The sequence below is a fragment of the Hippoglossus hippoglossus genome, chromosome 3 (assembly GCF_009819705.1).
Source record: "Hippoglossus hippoglossus isolate fHipHip1 chromosome 3, fHipHip1.pri, whole genome shotgun sequence".
NCBI classification, from domain to species: domain Eukaryota; kingdom Metazoa; phylum Chordata; class Actinopteri; order Pleuronectiformes; family Pleuronectidae; genus Hippoglossus; species Hippoglossus hippoglossus.
The window spans coordinates 1,542,206-1,559,270 of NC_047153.1; the positions used below are offsets into that span (position 1 = coordinate 1,542,206).

At 46.8% G+C, this 17,065-nt stretch overlaps 2 protein-coding genes across 2 annotated transcripts in view; one reads left to right on the forward strand and one right to left on the reverse strand.

Annotated features, from left to right (window-relative positions):
• Window positions 1–336: 336 nt before the first annotated feature.
• trpm1a (transient receptor potential cation channel, subfamily M, member 1a) overlaps window positions 337–17,065 on the reverse strand; it is an 18,168-nt gene continuing 1,439 nt past the window's right edge. Inside the window, exons 2-28 of the mRNA XM_034581374.1 lie at window positions 14,162–14,238; window positions 13,804–13,996; window positions 13,480–13,693; window positions 13,114–13,238; window positions 12,819–12,990; window positions 11,830–12,004; window positions 11,403–11,526; window positions 10,211–10,283; window positions 9,947–10,075; window positions 9,570–9,673; window positions 8,963–9,097; window positions 8,200–8,250; window positions 6,681–6,821; window positions 6,535–6,564; window positions 6,152–6,444; window positions 5,626–5,854; window positions 5,259–5,390; window positions 5,033–5,173; window positions 4,139–4,267; window positions 3,779–4,030; window positions 3,439–3,613; window positions 2,891–2,911; window positions 2,485–2,629; window positions 1,893–2,095; window positions 1,582–1,714; window positions 1,109–1,470; window positions 337–1,025 (exon numbers count right to left, since the gene is read on the reverse strand). Of these exons, the coding sequence (XP_034437265.1) occupies window positions 337–1,025; window positions 1,109–1,470; window positions 1,582–1,714; window positions 1,893–2,095; window positions 2,485–2,629; window positions 2,891–2,911; window positions 3,439–3,613; window positions 3,779–4,030; window positions 4,139–4,267; window positions 5,033–5,173; window positions 5,259–5,390; window positions 5,626–5,854; window positions 6,152–6,444; window positions 6,535–6,564; window positions 6,681–6,821; window positions 8,200–8,250; window positions 8,963–9,097; window positions 9,570–9,673; window positions 9,947–10,075; window positions 10,211–10,283; window positions 11,403–11,526; window positions 11,830–12,004; window positions 12,819–12,990; window positions 13,114–13,238; window positions 13,480–13,693; window positions 13,804–13,996; window positions 14,162–14,238 (4,647 nt within the window). The remainder of the gene's footprint in view (window positions 1,026–1,108; window positions 1,471–1,581; window positions 1,715–1,892; window positions 2,096–2,484; window positions 2,630–2,890; window positions 2,912–3,438; window positions 3,614–3,778; window positions 4,031–4,138; window positions 4,268–5,032; window positions 5,174–5,258; window positions 5,391–5,625; window positions 5,855–6,151; window positions 6,445–6,534; window positions 6,565–6,680; window positions 6,822–8,199; window positions 8,251–8,962; window positions 9,098–9,569; window positions 9,674–9,946; window positions 10,076–10,210; window positions 10,284–11,402; window positions 11,527–11,829; window positions 12,005–12,818; window positions 12,991–13,113; window positions 13,239–13,479; window positions 13,694–13,803; window positions 13,997–14,161; window positions 14,239–17,065) is intronic.
• The window catches only part of hsd11b2 (hydroxysteroid (11-beta) dehydrogenase 2), a 33,074-nt gene continuing 22,406 nt past the window's right edge, over window positions 6,398–17,065 (forward strand). Inside the window, exon 1 of the mRNA XM_034569121.1 lies at window positions 6,398–6,414. The gene's annotated coding sequence lies outside the window, so the exon portion shown is untranslated. The remainder of the gene's footprint in view (window positions 6,415–17,065) is intronic.

A 17,065-nucleotide genomic window follows, 5' to 3' on the forward strand; every position in this document is an offset into this window, starting at 1 on the left:
GCACTGAACTCAGATGTCTGATGTGTGACTTGACCAAATAGAAAACAAATATCTCGGGATGAAAGAGCCAAACACTAAGAACAAAGACGTCATCAGAGCCTTTGATGATAACAGCCGACGCTGTTGTCAATGTGCTGGAAACATAAACACATGATCTACCCGGCGGAAACGAAACGTCACTTCCTGCCTCTGCTCCGGCTCCGCCCCTCACCTGAATCCTGCAGAGACTCTGTGGCTGTTGTGAGTCCATGTTGTGCGAGTGTGAAAGGAAAACTACGGAGAAAGTCCGGACCCAGTTCTCTGCAGAACGCTTCTGAAAATGGCTTTAAACAGCAGTCAAAGACCAGAACCTGGACTTGGACCTGGTTCTGGTCTGGTGTCTCCCGCCCCCCCGCTGAACGCTGACACCAGGTCCCGGACGCTGCTCGCTGAGCGCGGCGTCTCCTCGCCCTCCTTCTTCCTCGTCTTCCTTGGGTTGACGTTCAGACTCTTGGAGCGAAGTGTCGGGTACATCCTGTCCTCCCCCAACAGCAACAGCTCCGATGACTCCTCCCCCTCTCCATTACCATGGTTATCAACCGATGTCTGCTCCCCATCGGACAACCCAGGATGCTCCACTTCTTGTTTGGGCTCAGTTCCTCCGCCACTTTCCTCCGTCACAGCAGATGCCTCTTGGGGGGTGAAACTGACGGCTGCGTCCTGAACCTGGTGGGCGGGGCTGTAGACGGTGCTGCTGATTGACTTCCTGCTGGAGGAGGCGGTGCCGCTGAGGGTCGGAGAGGATAAATATTCGGTGACCTTTGACGTCTCCAGAGGGAACGATGCCACCGCCTCCAGCCGGCTTCTCTCAGGAGGTTTCTCCACATCAGTGTCCGTTGGGTCCACCTGAGGGGAAGCAGGTTGGGGGTGGGTTGGTCGGAGGTCCGGGTCGCAGGGGGAGATCAAGATGTCAACGTTGGACTGAGACTGAGTCCTGTCTTTAAGTCCTTTTACCTCCAGGGTCGAACCGAACTCCTTCACCTCACCTGGAAACGGGAAAAACGAGTTAAACCATCATTTATCTCAGCAGGTTACTGGTTCCTCTGCCCAGGATAGTGACGTGTCGAACCTGCTGCGTCTCCTCGTTGTCTCTCTGGACTCAGTGGCACCTTCCTGTCATTCGTCTCCGTGTCTCCGGACACAGAGACCCGGTCGTCATGCTCCAGCTGGTATCGGTACAGACTGTAGCCATCGGCGCTGTTCATGCTGCCGTGTCGCAGCAGAGCGGCCGGTTCGCACACTGACGATCCTCTGGAGCGCGACCGGACGAGGTCGGCTCGGTCGACGCCAGCCAGCTTCTCCAGAGCGTTCATCATCCGACCAGAGAACTCCTCCAGCTGAGCCAGGCGGAGGTCGACCGTCTGCAGGGTGGCCTTCATCGAGTGCTCGCGCTCGTTCACCTCCTCCAGACGCATGAACATGTTCTCCACCCTCAACACGACAAACAGCAAACAACAGTAAACGTAAAGCCGAACATGATGTGAATCATTGTTCACTTGTTTATTTATAAACATGTATTTAAAGACAGTGTCTCGTTCTGACCTCTCACACGTGACTCGGATTCGTTCGTTGTTGGACGATTGTTTCTCGTCGTCTTTCTCTCTGAAATATTCCTCCACACACTGTTCCTCGAACTCGTGAAGAGACTTTAACTCGTCTGGACTCAACACCAGCTCTGTAGACACATCCATCAATCATCAGTGTCATCCATCAATCATCAGTGTCATCCATCAATCATCAGTTTCTAATATTTGACCCTTTGACCCTTCAAACTTTATATTTGAAACTTGATATTTTCAGTTCTGGTGAAACAAAGCTGATTTGAACTTGAGCAACTGGGGCTTGGATCTTACGGAGTCGTCTCTCGCGGTCGTCGTGCTCTCCCTCCGGCTGCCGGCGGCAGTGGCAGCACAGCCTCTTCAGGACGATGTAGATGTGGGGGAAGACGATGAGCGGCGGCGGCAGGATGGGACGGTCGTGGAAGGTCATGATCAGCTGATAACGCTGGAACTTCCACACCTGGTTGGAGATGGACTTCACCTCGAAGAAGGTGTTACTGAGGAGACGAAGAGGATCGGGAGTTACTGATGTTGGATGTGACTGATGATTAGTTTCATTATTGATTCATGTGCTGATCAAGTGTTTTAATCAATAACTGAGAAGGTGCTTTATTTTCCTATTGAGTCCAAGATGAAAACAGAAACACAAAGAACGCGTCAAATAACGAATCAATAAATGAGTCACAGAAGACGTCAATTAACGAACTGAAAAATGTGTCAAAGAACGAGTCCACGAATGAGTCCATAAAAAAATCAAACAATGAATCAAACCACAAACATATCCTTGACAATCAAGCTCTGAACTCTGAAGTGTCTGTCCCTCTGTCTGTCTGTCTCGGTCTGTCTGTGAGTAGCTGATCTGAGGTCTGTGTTTAAAACCACTGACTTGAAGACGGCGATGAGCAGGTTGACCAGCAGGATGTTGGCGACCAGCAGGTAACAGGCCATGATGGCGGGAGTGAGCCAGGCTCCGGGGATACAGGGAGGAAGCTTCTTCCCGTCTTCATCGTACAAGTTGTCTCCACACGGAGCTGAAACGTGTTCAACACTGACTTTAATCACATGTTCACTTTAATAAAAACATGAATATCACACTGTAAAGATACTGCAGAGTTTACAGATATTCATCATCTTTCTGATAAGTTGAAGTTTGATTGTTATTTGATCATTGATCGTCTTTATGTACAACACAGCTTCCTGTCTGCACCTTAGAATAAATGAAGATCTGAAAATGACAAATACATTTTCAGTTTACAATAAACAATTTGAAGATTGATTGTTCTGATACTCACGATTGATTTCCATCGCATAAACTGTCCAACGGAGGAGACAAAGAGACAGAGACACAGAAACAGATCAAGAAGAGAACAGATCATGATCATCAGCAGATTTTAAACAGCGCAGTTCACAATGTCTGTCTCATCTAAACACAGACAAACAATTGATCAAGTTTAATATGATTAAAAGATATTAAAACATGTAACGTGAGGACAGAGGGTGAGGACAGGTGTGGACTAGTCTCATGGTCTATGGAGGATGAGGACACAGCAGTTGAGGACAGATAAGGACAGAGGATGAGGATGGGTGAGGACTGACAACTGACTGTTAGCCTTCTATAACCTCTAGTTTTAGGGTCTGCAGAGGGTGAGGACAGGGTTGAGGACAGAGGGTGAGGACAGAGGGTGAGGACAGGGGTGAGGACAGAGGGTGAGGACAGAGGGTAAGGACAGAGGGTGAGGACAGAGGGTGAGGACAGGGGTGAGGACAGAGGGTGAGGACAGGGGTAAGGACAGGTCAGGACTGACAGCTGACTGAGTCTTACTATGAACTCTAGTCTTACGGTCTATGGAGTCGGCAAACACCTCTCCGTAGATCATCCAGTACGGCATGTAGAAGATGTTGCGAGCCAGACGCCACGTGGGCTCCTCGTCTGGATGGAGGATCGCCTGTCGACTGACGCCGAAGCTCATCAACACCACGAGCATGATGACCACGAAGTACAGCATGTCAATCATCTGGACGCACACGCGGGGGAGAGACACGGGAGATGGACAGATTGAGGTCATGTGGACGCAGAGCCGGTCATTTTGTTGCTGATCAATAATCTTTGAATGATCCGTATCAGTATTATCTGTAACTGATGTTTAGTTCGATAATTAGTTAGCGACAGGACGTCGTACCATCTTCCCGATCATCATGACGTAGGGTCCCAGGTACTTGTTGACTCCAAAGATGTCCAGGACTCGGATGTACCAGAAGATGATGTCGATGCAGTAGATGACGCGTCCGTGGCCCATGTAGGGCTCGTTCTGCAGCCGCAGCAGTAAACCCAGCAGGAAGACGGAGATAGCCGCCAGGTCGGTGATGTTCCAGTAATCCTCCAACCACACGTTGATCTTCTGCTTCAGCTTCCCCGGCTCCGACATCAGGATCTGACCACAGCAGAGTTCAGTCAGGTCAAACCCCCTCAGTCACAGAACATGCATGTGCCTCAGTAGAACTTTCTTCTATCGTCACAACATCACCTCAGGTGTGTTTACCTGTCTGACTTTCTCCAGTCCCAGAGTGATGATGTAAGAGATGACGATCCACTCCTGCAGAGACGGCCATCGCTCCATCTTCACCAGGATGATGTAGTTATACAAACTCAGGTAGACCAGGTACAAGATCTACAGAGAGAACCAGGTTCTAACGTTCAGGTCACATGACGCATCACAAGTGTTAGCAAAACTAAATACAGTATCTAAAGACTCTGTCCTCACCCCCTGTCCTCACCCTCTGTCCTCACCCCCTGTCCTCACCCTCTGTCCTCACCCTCTGTCCTCACCCCCTGTCCTCACCCCCTGTCCTCACCCCCTGTCCTCACCCCCGTCCTCACCCTCTGTCCTCACCCCCCATCCTCACCCTCTGTCCTCACCCCCTGTCCTCACCCCCTGTCCTCACCCTCTGTCCTCACCCCCTGTCCTCACCCTCTGTCCTCACCCCCTGTCCTCACCCTCTGCCCTCACCCCCTGTCCTCACCCCCTGCCCTCACCCCCTGTCCTCATCCCCTGTCCTCACCCCCTGTCCTCACCCCCTGTCCTCACCCTCTGTCCTCACCCCCTGTCCTCACCCTCTGTCCTCACCCCCTGCCCTCACCCCCTGTCCTCACCCCCTGTCCTCACCCTCTGTCCTCACCCCCTGTCCTCACCCCCTGCCCTCACCCCCCGTCCTCATCCCCTGTCCTCACCCCCCGTCCTCACCCCCTGTCCTCACCCCCTGTCCTCACCCCCTGCCCTCACCCCCTGCCCTCACCCTCTGTCCTCACCCTCTGTCCTCACCCCCTGTCCTCACCCCCTGTCCTCATCCCCTGCCCTCGTGTTTGAATGTTGAGGGTGAAACACTGAACTGGACCCTTCAGTATTTTGCATTTCAAATATAAAACGTGTACTTGCCGTGTTGAACCAGAACTTGGTGAAGGGAGTGTTGTAGAACTCGTAGATCTGCCTCCCGATGGGAACCCTCCTCCGATGTTTCTTCTGGTTTTCTTCTTCGTCTCCTTTCCTTGATGTAGTGTCAACATTAGAGACGGTATCCTATGAAAACACATACATTACTGTTTTTATACTGTTTTTAAAGAACTATGTCGCTCTGACTGAAGATCCTCTATTTGGTTTGTACCTTGCTGGATTTGTTGTCGTCGTCTTTATTTTTACTGTCCTCATTCTCTTTGGATGAATGAAATGAAGCCTCCTCTCCAAGACGAAAGTCCATGAGGAGGATGGCAGGAGGGAAAACGATCCCTAAAATCACCTAGAGACACGATTCACAAGAACTTTATTAACATCTCCCTCTGTTACTGTGGCGATTTCATCACTGCTGGAGTCCCTCAGGGTCCCATGTATGAGCCACATGTATTTTTAATTCATATTCATATATTCCTTTGGGGGAGGCTCTTCACAGATATACAACCTCTGGTTCTTTGTGTTGTTGTGTGTGTAGGTTTCTTAGGTGGCCCGGCTCTGTGAGCGCTGCGATGCTGTGTTACCTTGAGGCTGTTGCTCTTGCCCATCCTCAGACAGCCCATCCACATGTCTGTCAGCAGCATCTGGCTGCAGGTGTGAGCGATGAAGTCTCTGTGTTTGGCAGCGACAGCTAACTTCAGACAGGTGGAGTTACTCCAGTTCTTCAGTTCGTACGTCAGCAGCTTCATGGCCACCTGCTCATCGTGTTTGTAGGACTGATCCAGAAGCTCGTAGGCTAGCTGACCAAACTCCCTGCACAGAAAACACAAGCGCCCCCATCAGGCTGTCATGAATAGTACACACAAGAAACAAAAACACTTGAAGAACAACAATGGTGTTTTCAGACTGGCTGGTCACATGACAGGAAACATTCAAATCAACTGAGCTTCACAAGCCGGAGCTGCTGACCAAACTGCTCATCAAACAGAGATCAGGCTCCAGTCTGGATCTGCCTCGGACCACATCAAACCTGGTCTGTACTGGACCTGGACCTGGACCTGGACCTGGACCTGGACTGACCCTGGACTGACCCTGGGCTCTGGGACTCACCTGGAGTTGTTCTCCAGATCTTGGTAGATGTCGTCCACCAGCTCGCTCTGAGACGACTCGTGGGCCATGGCTTTGTAGAGTTTACATGCCACCAAAGCTTTGGCCATGGCCTCCTCCCCCCGCTGCCACAGGAACAGCGCCATCTTCTGGCGCTTCAACAGCACTGCCCACACCATCAGCTCATGGAAGGGGTACTGAAACCTGCTGACCTCAGGGTCGTCCACATCTATGTCCACCTCCTCCTCCTTCTTCTTATTCTTCTTTCCTTTTCCCTTCGAGCGAGGCTCATCGTCCTGGAGAGATGAGACCACATATCAGTCGCACACATCAGGACATTCAAACTAAATTTAAAGACCACATCAACAACAACAGCAAGAACATACCTCCATCCCAAGAAATTTCAGAGCTTTTGGCTGCCGGAGAAAAGACGACAGAGCAGTTAATTCCCTGCAGATTCAGTGAAACACTGTTTGATTCTCAGGAACTTAACGTCATTCCTGGAGAACCTTCAGTAACTGTGTGTGCTCACTCTTTTCAGGCCGTACAGGTTGTTGTACAGCGCCCTGAAGCTCTTCCTGGTGTATTTGCAGCGATACGCTCCACCCATCAGAAACTCCAGTACCAGTCCGATGTCGATCAGCGTGATCTGGTAATCTGGAGGTAGGTTCCCCTAAAACACAAATGTTCAGTTCAATTCACTTTTAATTGTATTGTGCCAAATCACAGCATACATTTTCTCAATGCACTTAACCGAACACAATTGTCAAGAAACCCTTCAGTTCCCACAACAAGCAACCAGAGCGACTCTGGAGAGAAAAAACTCCCCTTGGACTGGAAGAAACCTCCAGAACCAGACTCAGTGTGGGGCTGTGGAGAATGTTCCATGAATCAGTTTGTTGAGAGGCAGTGAACGACGATAGGACGATAGGACCATCCATCCAAACATCCATCATCATCTTTACCGCCTATCAGTGAAGGGTTTCCCGAGGAACCAATCACAGCTGTTGGACGAGAGGAGGGATATAACCATTGACACCTATGGTCAATTTAGAATCTTCAGTTAATTGAACCCAAATCTGTTTGGACTGTGGAGTTCCCGGAAAAAAAACACCACCAAGAACCGGCCAAGAACCTTCTGGTATTAACCACTGCATCACTGAGCTATCTGACTATCAGACCTGTGACTGAAATCAAAGTCTAAAAAATAGATAGATAGAGAGAGAGATAGATAGATAGACAGATAGATAGATAGATAGATAGATAGATAGATAGATAGATAGATAGATAGATAGAGAGAGAGATATATAGACAGATAGATAGATAGATAGATAGATAGATAGATAGATAGATAGATAGATAGATAGATAGATAGATAGATAGATAGATAGATAGAGAGAGAGATAGATAGACAGATAGATAGAGAGAGAGATATATAGACAGATAGATAGATAGATAGATAGATAGATAGATAGATAGATAGATAGATAGATAGATAGATAGATAGATAGAGAGAGAGATATATAGACAGATAGATAGATAGATAGATAGATAGATAGATAGATAGATAGATAGATAGATAGATAGATAGATAGATAGATAGATAGATAGAGAGAGAGATAGATAGACAGATAGATAGAGAGAGAGATATATAGACAGATAGATAGATAGATAGATAGATAGATAGATAGATAGATAGATAGATAGATAGATAGATAGATAGATAGATAGATAGATAGATAGATAGATAGATAGATAGAGAGAGAGATAGATAGACAGATAGATAGAGAGAGAGATATATAGACAGATAGATAGATAGATAGATAGATAGATAGATAGATAGATAGATAGATAGATAGATAGATAGATAGATAGACATAAAGAAAGTAAGACACTTCTCAGAGTAAGTGGAACAGCTGCTGCTCATGCAGGCGCCATCTTGCAGCGGTTTAGGGTTCACATCCCATGATGACATCGAAGGATCTTGGAGTTTATAAAATCTCAGGTACAAATGCTGATGCTTGCTTTGGTGGACAAGTGACAGCTCTCACCTTCTTCACGTCACGGACAACAAAGTGCAGCGTGTTGGCAGGACCCAGCTTCTGCAGAGAAACAAAGACACACAGCAGATTAATGAGGTGGAGGTGTCATCGCAGCAATTACTCAGTGTCGCTGATGAACAGATGAAGTCAGCGTGTGAACAGCAGGAAAGTGAGCAGGTCACACACAGACGGCAGCAGAGAGCTTTAATCTGACAATAATGTGACTGACATGTTGTTTTAAGAGCTTTTTCTTTTAGGGAAGCAGATTAAGATTAGAGAGCAGCAGTGATATAACAGACGTGGACCACTGATGGACGTTAAGCTGCAGATAAACATGTCAGTGAGAATATAGATGTTCAAGCCCAAAGCTTTTGTTTCATAACTTGTCCTCACATTCGATTTTAAGACAAGACAAAGTGAACAAACTCTTCTGTCACTCACTCGTCTGTAATCAGCTGATCTGTGTCACAATGATCATCATAACAAATACAAAGTGATGATTAAAACTTCATGTAGGAGGATTTATTGAAATGCTTTAATTACCTTAAATTAAACAAACCTTTGAATCAGAACTTTTCAGATTTTATCTCCCCACATGTGATGATTTTTAAGTTTCTGTTTTATCAGAGAAGAAACGACCGTCACGTCTGACAACGCCGCTCCCAACTGACATCTGAGAATCTCGACTGAACTTTGACCTCATCTCACTGATCCTCTCGGGCTTCTGCTGTGTGGCCTGAGCTCAGGTGGAGCAGGGTGGGCGTGGTCTCACCGTGTTGTACAGCTCTTCCAGTCGAGGGATGGTCAGGAAGTGATGGATGTTCACACCGTTTTCAATCAACAGCTTCACAAAGTCGACTCTGTCCAGAACCAGAGCGTCCATCATGGCCTGTTCCAGAGAGTTCACCTGCCAGACCAATCAATCATCTTCATCAATATCATCATCATCTTTATCATCAATATTATCAATACTTTAGATTTTTCGATTACTATATCATTTGTTGTCCTTTATTTGAAATGACATTTTATAATTTGCGTCTTGTCTTTGATGTTTGCAGTTTCCCTTTGATTTTTGTATTGAATTTGTTATTATTATAATCATATTATCATCATCATTATTGATCTTATAACTATGATCATCATCCTCTTGATCATCATCAATATAATCAATCAATATCATCAATATTGTCAATGTCATTATCACCATCAAACTGGTGGATGAAAATACAGGATAAATTGTGAATCGTTATTGATTCATCATCAGCTGATGATCAGCTGATGATCAGCTGATCATCAGCTGATCATCAGCTGATGATCAGGGTGTTTTTTGGTGTTTGAACTTTGACCTCGTGCAGCAGCTCAAACATCTCGTCTCTTACCCAGCTCAGCAGCTCCAGTTTTCTGGGGTCGGTCTCTTCAGGAGGTTCAACTTTAGTTTTTCCTCCTTTTCCCTTTTTCCCTCTGGCTTTACCTTTCCCTCCCCCTCCCCCTCCCCCTCCTCCTCCCCCTCCTCCTCCCCCTCCCCCTCCTCTCTGGGCCGCAGGGCTCTTGGGTCGATCCCCGACGCTCACAGGCTGCACAGACGACAACAAGAAAAACCTCAACAGACTCAGAGAAACGGACAAAACAAAGAAGAAAAACAAATATATATAAACAGACAGACCGGACAGACAGACAGACAGGTGGACAACAGACAAGTTGGAAGATCAGTGGACAGACAGGTGAAAAGAATGGTGCACAGACCGGATAGACAGACATGTGGAATGGCAGACAGGTGGACTCACAGGCCAGTGGTGTCCGTACACAAAGATCTGACTACGAGCGATGTCCACTCGGTTCCAGGCCAAAGCCAAACTCAGCTGATCTGACGCTGATGCATTGGTACCTGAAATCAACACAATCACAACATGTGACATCATGTGACATCATGTGACATCATGTGACATCACGTGACATCATGTGACATCATGTGACATCACTCACTACATGTAACAGATGTGTTGAATAAACTTCTTGTTACCTTTGAGCAGAGCTGTGAGGATCGACATCTCAATGTCCTGTTGCCCCTCGGAGCCCATCCTGAACACTGTGATCTACACACACACACACACACACACACACACACACACACACACACACACACACACACACACACACACACACTCCTCACCTGAGTCTTATGTCACCTGACGTCATCTGATTCATAACAACATGTGTCTCATAAAGGACGATGACGTTTTACTCTAATTCAGCTCAAACAGTAGCTCTTGCTCAGTGGCGCCCCCTGGTGGACAACATGTGTGTCCCGCTGAGCGCCTCTGACAGACACGATCCTCTCATTGTTAGCAGCCACGCTAACAGCACTTAGAGGCTACATGATATTTCCATGTGGATCCAGATGTGTTAGCTCACATGCTAACAGGCTGCAGGTCACGTTTGTGCAGAAACATCTCGACCTGCTGCAGATTTTAATCTGACAACAAATCATTTTAAGTGATGGGATGTGATTTTATGGACAAAATGCTGCTGCAGCTGTTCTCTGGAGGAAGCAAAGGATTGTGGGATTAAATAAACGACAGAACAATCTCCACTAAAACCTTTATCATTATGTTAATGTCACAGTCGGCAGGTTTTATATTGTGGTCACATCCAATCGGCAGTCAGCCAGTATCCACGCTCTGTGACGAAGACGAGTTTCAGCGACAGAAGAAGCAGATATTTATTGATTAATATTGATATCAAGGTGTTTTTTCATTCAATGATTTATCGCAGAAGCAAACAATATGTTTATTAATGCAGAGAATCAGAAGTTTGACTGTGGGTAACTGTGCCAATAACTGATGACATCACATCCTGTCATATAACATTTAGAGATGTATCACAGCAGACGTAGAGTCAGTCCTGATCTCTGGTCTCAGTCCCGTCCCAGTTAGATCACTGCACAACAAACTTCTCAGCATTTCAGAGATCAGATCACAAACAGGTTCAAATCCCACAGTGTATAAATCAAACAGGTTTGGTCTGACAGCAGATCTGTGTTGTGCAGATGTTGTACAGATGTTAGAAGGAGTCTGAGTTGATGATGATGGTGAATGAATGACGACACACACAACACGTGGATGAACAGCTCTTTAATGAACGCACGGATGGAGAACAGAATCACTGAGACGTGAACCAATGGGGCGTCTTCGTCACATCAGAGTCTGACCTACCAGAGCTCTCTTCTTCATGCACTCCATCACCATGAGGAAGATCTGCTGCGCCTGGCTGCGGCTGTAGTTGAAGGTTTTCTGGATGGTGACCAGCAGCTGATCCTTGACGCTGTCACTCACCAGCCTGTGCAGGAAGAGAAGACGACTGTGATCATGTGACTCGTTAGGTCAGGTCCTCCTCACACCGGGGCTGCGTCCGAAATCACTCACTAATCACGATATAGTGACACTTTGTAGATGTTGTCAGATGGTGTGGAGGATTTAATCCAGAGAAGTTCAGCTGCAGGTTCTGATCTGGATCTGGACAATGTCCACACAATGGAGTGCAGACATGTCCAATAATTTCACAATTATTTCAAAACACAACAGGAACCACAAAAAGAGTTCACAGGGACCAGAGAGATAATAAATTCAAAGAGGTCCTCACCCGTCCTCCTCACAATATCTGTGAGCAAAGGAAATGATGTCAGAGGCTCGACCGCTGCCGTCACAGACCACGACAGGGACGGGAGGATCCTCCTTCAGACTCTCCAGCACGATGGAGATGACGTTAGGACCCCCCTCAAGTATCAGACACACCACCGGGACCCCCTGACCCAGACCTGGAACACACAGATCCAGAGTCTGCAAAGTTGAAGCTAAAGTTAAGTTCCTGTAAAACGGATTCTGTTTGAGTCTCATTTCCAGTTTCATCATCGAAAGAGAACCAGAATAAAACAATAGAGACTGAAGCTCTGTCGCAGCTCAGGCGTCGCAAACCTTCTGAGGCTGCAGTTGAAGATCGATGATGTCACAGCTGTCCTGTTGCGAACACATCCCAGGATTCCTTGCATGACAGTGAGGAAACCAACAAGCTGGCTACGCAGATAGATGAGCTACAGTGACTGCAACAGCTCTAAGTAGCTAACGATGCAACAGTAAGAGCGGGACAAGCTCTTGACCCAAATAGGAAATCCTCTGTAGACCAGACCGTGTCCACCAAAGGACGCAGCTCCTGAATTTGGGCACAGCTACAGAGAGAGGTGAAAAGAATCACTGTGGATCCGGTGTTGGATCCTCTGGTTCCTCAGTGGCTGCAGTCAGAGGGGACGGCTGAGCCTCCCTTTGTTGTCCCTGCCTTACAAACAGCTCCAGGCATAGGATGACAAAGGGAAACCCACAGGTCACATGATCAGTCACATGGCTGTAGCAGGGCTGGTGAGTCTAAGAGAAACCGGGAGTCATATTTTAAAAACGTCCTCAACTGAACCAAGATGAGTCCAATAAAACAAGAGCTGCATTCAAAATACAAAGACAAATAAAACCGAGTGAACGTTTGAAGATACGTTGGTTTGGTTGAACTGAACCTTCAACCTGTAAAGGCAGAAAGCTGAAACTCGTCAGTGATTGGTTGTTGCAGCTGACCACATGACTCACGTGTGTTGATCTTCTGCAGAGCAATGTGTTTCTCCAGCTGGCGGCGGAGGCGGACCTCGGCGCCGTACTTCCCGGTGGTCCCGTTGTCGGACAAGATGAAGTGGGAGTGGCTGCTGTTCAGCACCGACAGTTTGCTGAGCGGGTTGGACATGGTCTGATACGACCGAGTCACCTGAAACATACAGTCCGGTTCAGACTGGTTTAGTACGGTTTGGTTCAGTGTGGATCAGTTCTGTTCAGTTTGGATCAGTCTGGTTTGGTCCACTTTGGACTGGTTCCCTCTGGTTGGACTTACGTCTCTCCCAATCAGGTCTTCTTTGTTCTCGATGATCCCCCACGGTGCGATGCCGATAGCACAGACTTTCCCTCTGGACTTGGACGAATGATCTTTGAGAGCGTCTCCAACATGGCGGATCACTCCTGAAACACACAGCGGACCAGGATGTGGTCGGGATGTTCCATTTACCTTTTGTTTTGTTTTTTAAATTCACCTAGAAGCAAATATCTCTAAAAATTATAGATGTTTTATTTTTTAATCAGCACACAAAGTCAAAACCTAAAAACCTCAGTTTCTAGTTTAAGTGACACACACCTGATTAAAAACCTGAGGTGGTCACCTGTACCTGAGAAGATCCAGGAGGAGGAGCCTGAACTGACGTACCTGTGCTGACTCCTCCGGTGAAGATCCAGGCTCCGGTGGTCACAGCGGCTTTGATCAGTCCCTTCCCAAAAACCTGCTTGAGTTTGGGAGGAAGGTCAAAGTTCTGAAGGCCTCCGTGGACGGAGATGAGCAACGTAGGGAGCTCTAGCTGCCAGTCCTTCACCATCAGGTGGAGCAGGGAGTCCGGTTTAGAGTCATTGGAGACCCTGATGTACTGCAGGAGGAGGAGGAGGAGAAAAGAGTCAGCGACGCACATCTCACCATTAAAACTGCTGCTTCTATCAGTTTGGGTGTATCAGAGGTTTTGGTGTATCAGTTTGGTACCATGGCCTTGTTGACATGTCCTCCTCCCTGGAACTCAATGACTCCGTAGGCATCAGTAGGGGACGTCTGGGTGTGTTTGAGGGGACTCCATCTCTCTGCAGTTTGGACCTCCAGCTGAACCAGTGGGGCCCCCTCCTCTTTGGCCCCCGGAAGGATGGCAGTGTGCTGAGTCACCAGCTGACCACAACTGCACCTGAACAACAGCACATGATGTCCTCAACCTGAGGGACAGATCTCTGCAGGACAGAACTGGACTAAAGGATCAGAGTGACTCTCGCTCTCTGTGAGGTGTCACTCTTCAGACGTCATCACTGCGTCCAGATACATGTTTGAATCCCTGTAATGTTTGTGTCAGTACCTGCTGGCGTCTTTGCTGGGAATGATCTGGATACATTCTCTTTTCTGGAACGTCCTCTCGATCCAGACTCTGTGAACCTGAAGACAAACAAGCTCCGAGTTTTCTAATGCAACTAAACTCAGATATAATGAATTTAAGGTTTGAGTCTGAAACTAATCCACACGTGACTAAATAAAAAACCACCAGAGTCTGACAACAGGAGTTTCTGTCCGAGAGGAGAGAAGAAGAACTGAGCTCAGAACCACTTCACACGATGAGGTCACTCGGACATGTTGTCTGTTACTGTGTGTTTGAGTTTCCTCCTCACAGGTGAAGATGGAAGTGAAATGAACAAACTGCCACAAACAGCTGAGCATCAAACTGCTGTTGTCTTCGTGTATCTGGTTAATTACTGGAGCAGCGGAGCTTTCACTGTCTTTATGAATCTAATCCTCTTATTCTGAGTCCTATTAATCCTGCTGCAGCGAAACACACAGAAGAGCCTTTAAATCGGTTTTCTGTCTGCACTAATGTTACTGTGTGTGTGTGTGTGTGTGTGTGTGTGTGTGTGTGTGTGTGTGTGTGTGTGTGTGTGTGTGTGTGTGTGTGTGTGTATGCTTCGTTTAGACGACATTATCAGAAAGCACCACAGACAAACATTGTTACACAGACACTGACGCTGGACTTATCTATGACGCCGGATGAATCTAATTAATTAAACTTCAACATTGTCTTTAACTGAACTGTTTAACTTAAGCTGCTTTCAGACCTGCACTGAACTCCTGATAATCTCCTGATATTTGATGGAGTGGCTGAATGTGAAAAAGGGGCTCTTCTTTTCCAGACGAGCAAGTGGGTGTTTGAATGTTTCTGAGATGCCCTCAGAAAAGCCCTCAGGGTGAAAAGGTGGAGCTGCACACGTAGAAGACACTGACGAGAGGTTTTGGTGATACGAGCCGGGATCAGGGGTTGATAGGGGAAAGACAATCTCCGGAGAAAGTCCAGACTCAATTGTGTGGACATTCTCCAGAGTTCATGTCTGAAAACAGCCATAAGGACTCTCAGGATAAAGATTTCGTTAAATACCTGGAAACATCCCACTTTCTTCAAGAAACATAAACAAGTCTCATTTTCTATGTTCACACGTACAACTCCTGACTATTTGTGTATGATTGTGTGTTACTGTCATACTGTGTGTTATTGTGTGATTCACTGAAGCACTTTATCAAATTCCTTCACTCTGGATGATGAAGGATTACTGTGTGTCTCTCACACGGACGTCAGCTTTACACAGTTTTCACATGAATGAAAAACTACCACCACCATCATCATCTTCATCTTCATCATCAGGATTGACCGACTGATGTGTCTGATGACATGTGTCTCTCACTCCGACTATTCTGGAACGTTTAAGTTCTCAGCAATCCTTTCAGACATAAGCTCGTCTTCAGGTCTCGTAGAAACAGAATCAGTTCATCCCTCACAGCGTCTCCTGCTCCTACCTGAGCGTCCAAATGTCTCGTCCTTCAAAGTGGAATGAAGACTGAGGCAGTTCTGTGAGGACCAGTTGTCTCTCTGTGGCGTCTCGGTGCAGCCCTGTGAGGACTGCTTGTCTCTCTGTGGCAGCTCAGATTGGACCCTGACTTGCTGCAGCTGAGCGGGTTCTTATGACGAGCATGTGAGGCAGCAGGACTCTTTGTTGGATCTCGTCTCATGACTCTGCTCTGAGTTAATCCTTCTGAGAGTCTCATGACTCCTCCGGTATTTTCATCCTCGCATGAACCAGACTCAACAGATCTGCTCTAAGAAATCCACCAAACATCTGCAAAACATCTGCAAAACATCTGCAAAACATCCACCAAACATCCACCAAACATCCACCAAACATCTGCAAAACATCTGCAAAACATCCACCAAACATCCACCAAACATCCATCAATCATCTGCAAAACTTCCACCAAACATCTGCAAAACCTCCATCAAACATCTGCAAAACATCTGCAAAACCTCCATCAATCATTTGCAAAACATCCACCAAACTTCCACCAAACATCAACCAAATATCCAAACCTGCGCGACTCACAGGAGAACATGTATTGTTTTCACTTTTCATCTAAATTAATTCTGTGGAAAATAACAACTCACTTTTATTGTATGTGTTAAATTAGTTCATTGCCTAAAATCCCCAGAGATTAGCTCCAGAGTTTTGAAAGTAGCGTGTGGTTTACGAGCAGCTCGCTGCCACGTGCACTGACACACTGTGTTTTGTAATGAGCAGTTTAATGTGACAGCACAATGAACAGAGAGAGTGAGGTCAGCAGGATTAGCAGCCTTGTAAATGAGATTAATACATGTTTGTGTAATGAGCTCTTACATCATTATTTTATTTTGTAAAGAGACAGGAAGTGGACCTGCAGCTGTGAACCAATCAGAGACCTTAGCTGATCCAAAACAGACACAGTCCTGCGTGAATGGAGCCACGGGTTTGATTCCCGTGAACAGTGACTCCAAATCAAGAGTGGCAGACTGCATACTGTGTACTGACCAGCAGGGGGCGACTCCTCTGGTAGTTTCTATAGAAGTCTATAGAAAGTGACTCTACTTCTCACTTTACAACGTCAGTAAACATTCAGGAGTTTCTGTCTCAGTCTCTAGTTTCAAGTCTTCTTCAAACAGCTGATGTTCATTTAGTGAATTATGATCATTTAGAGTCAAACAGACCATAAAGCACCGGATGTGTTGGGGGGAGGGGGGGTACCACAGTGTGATTGACAGCTGGTATTGTCCAATGGGAGCAGGTGGCAGGTGGAGGTGACAGCTCACAAAACGGGTGACGTCACAGTGACATCAGATCAATTTATTTACTCTTCACTCTTTAATTAGTGTATTTAGGTCTTAAACTGAGACTTTACTGAGGACAGACAA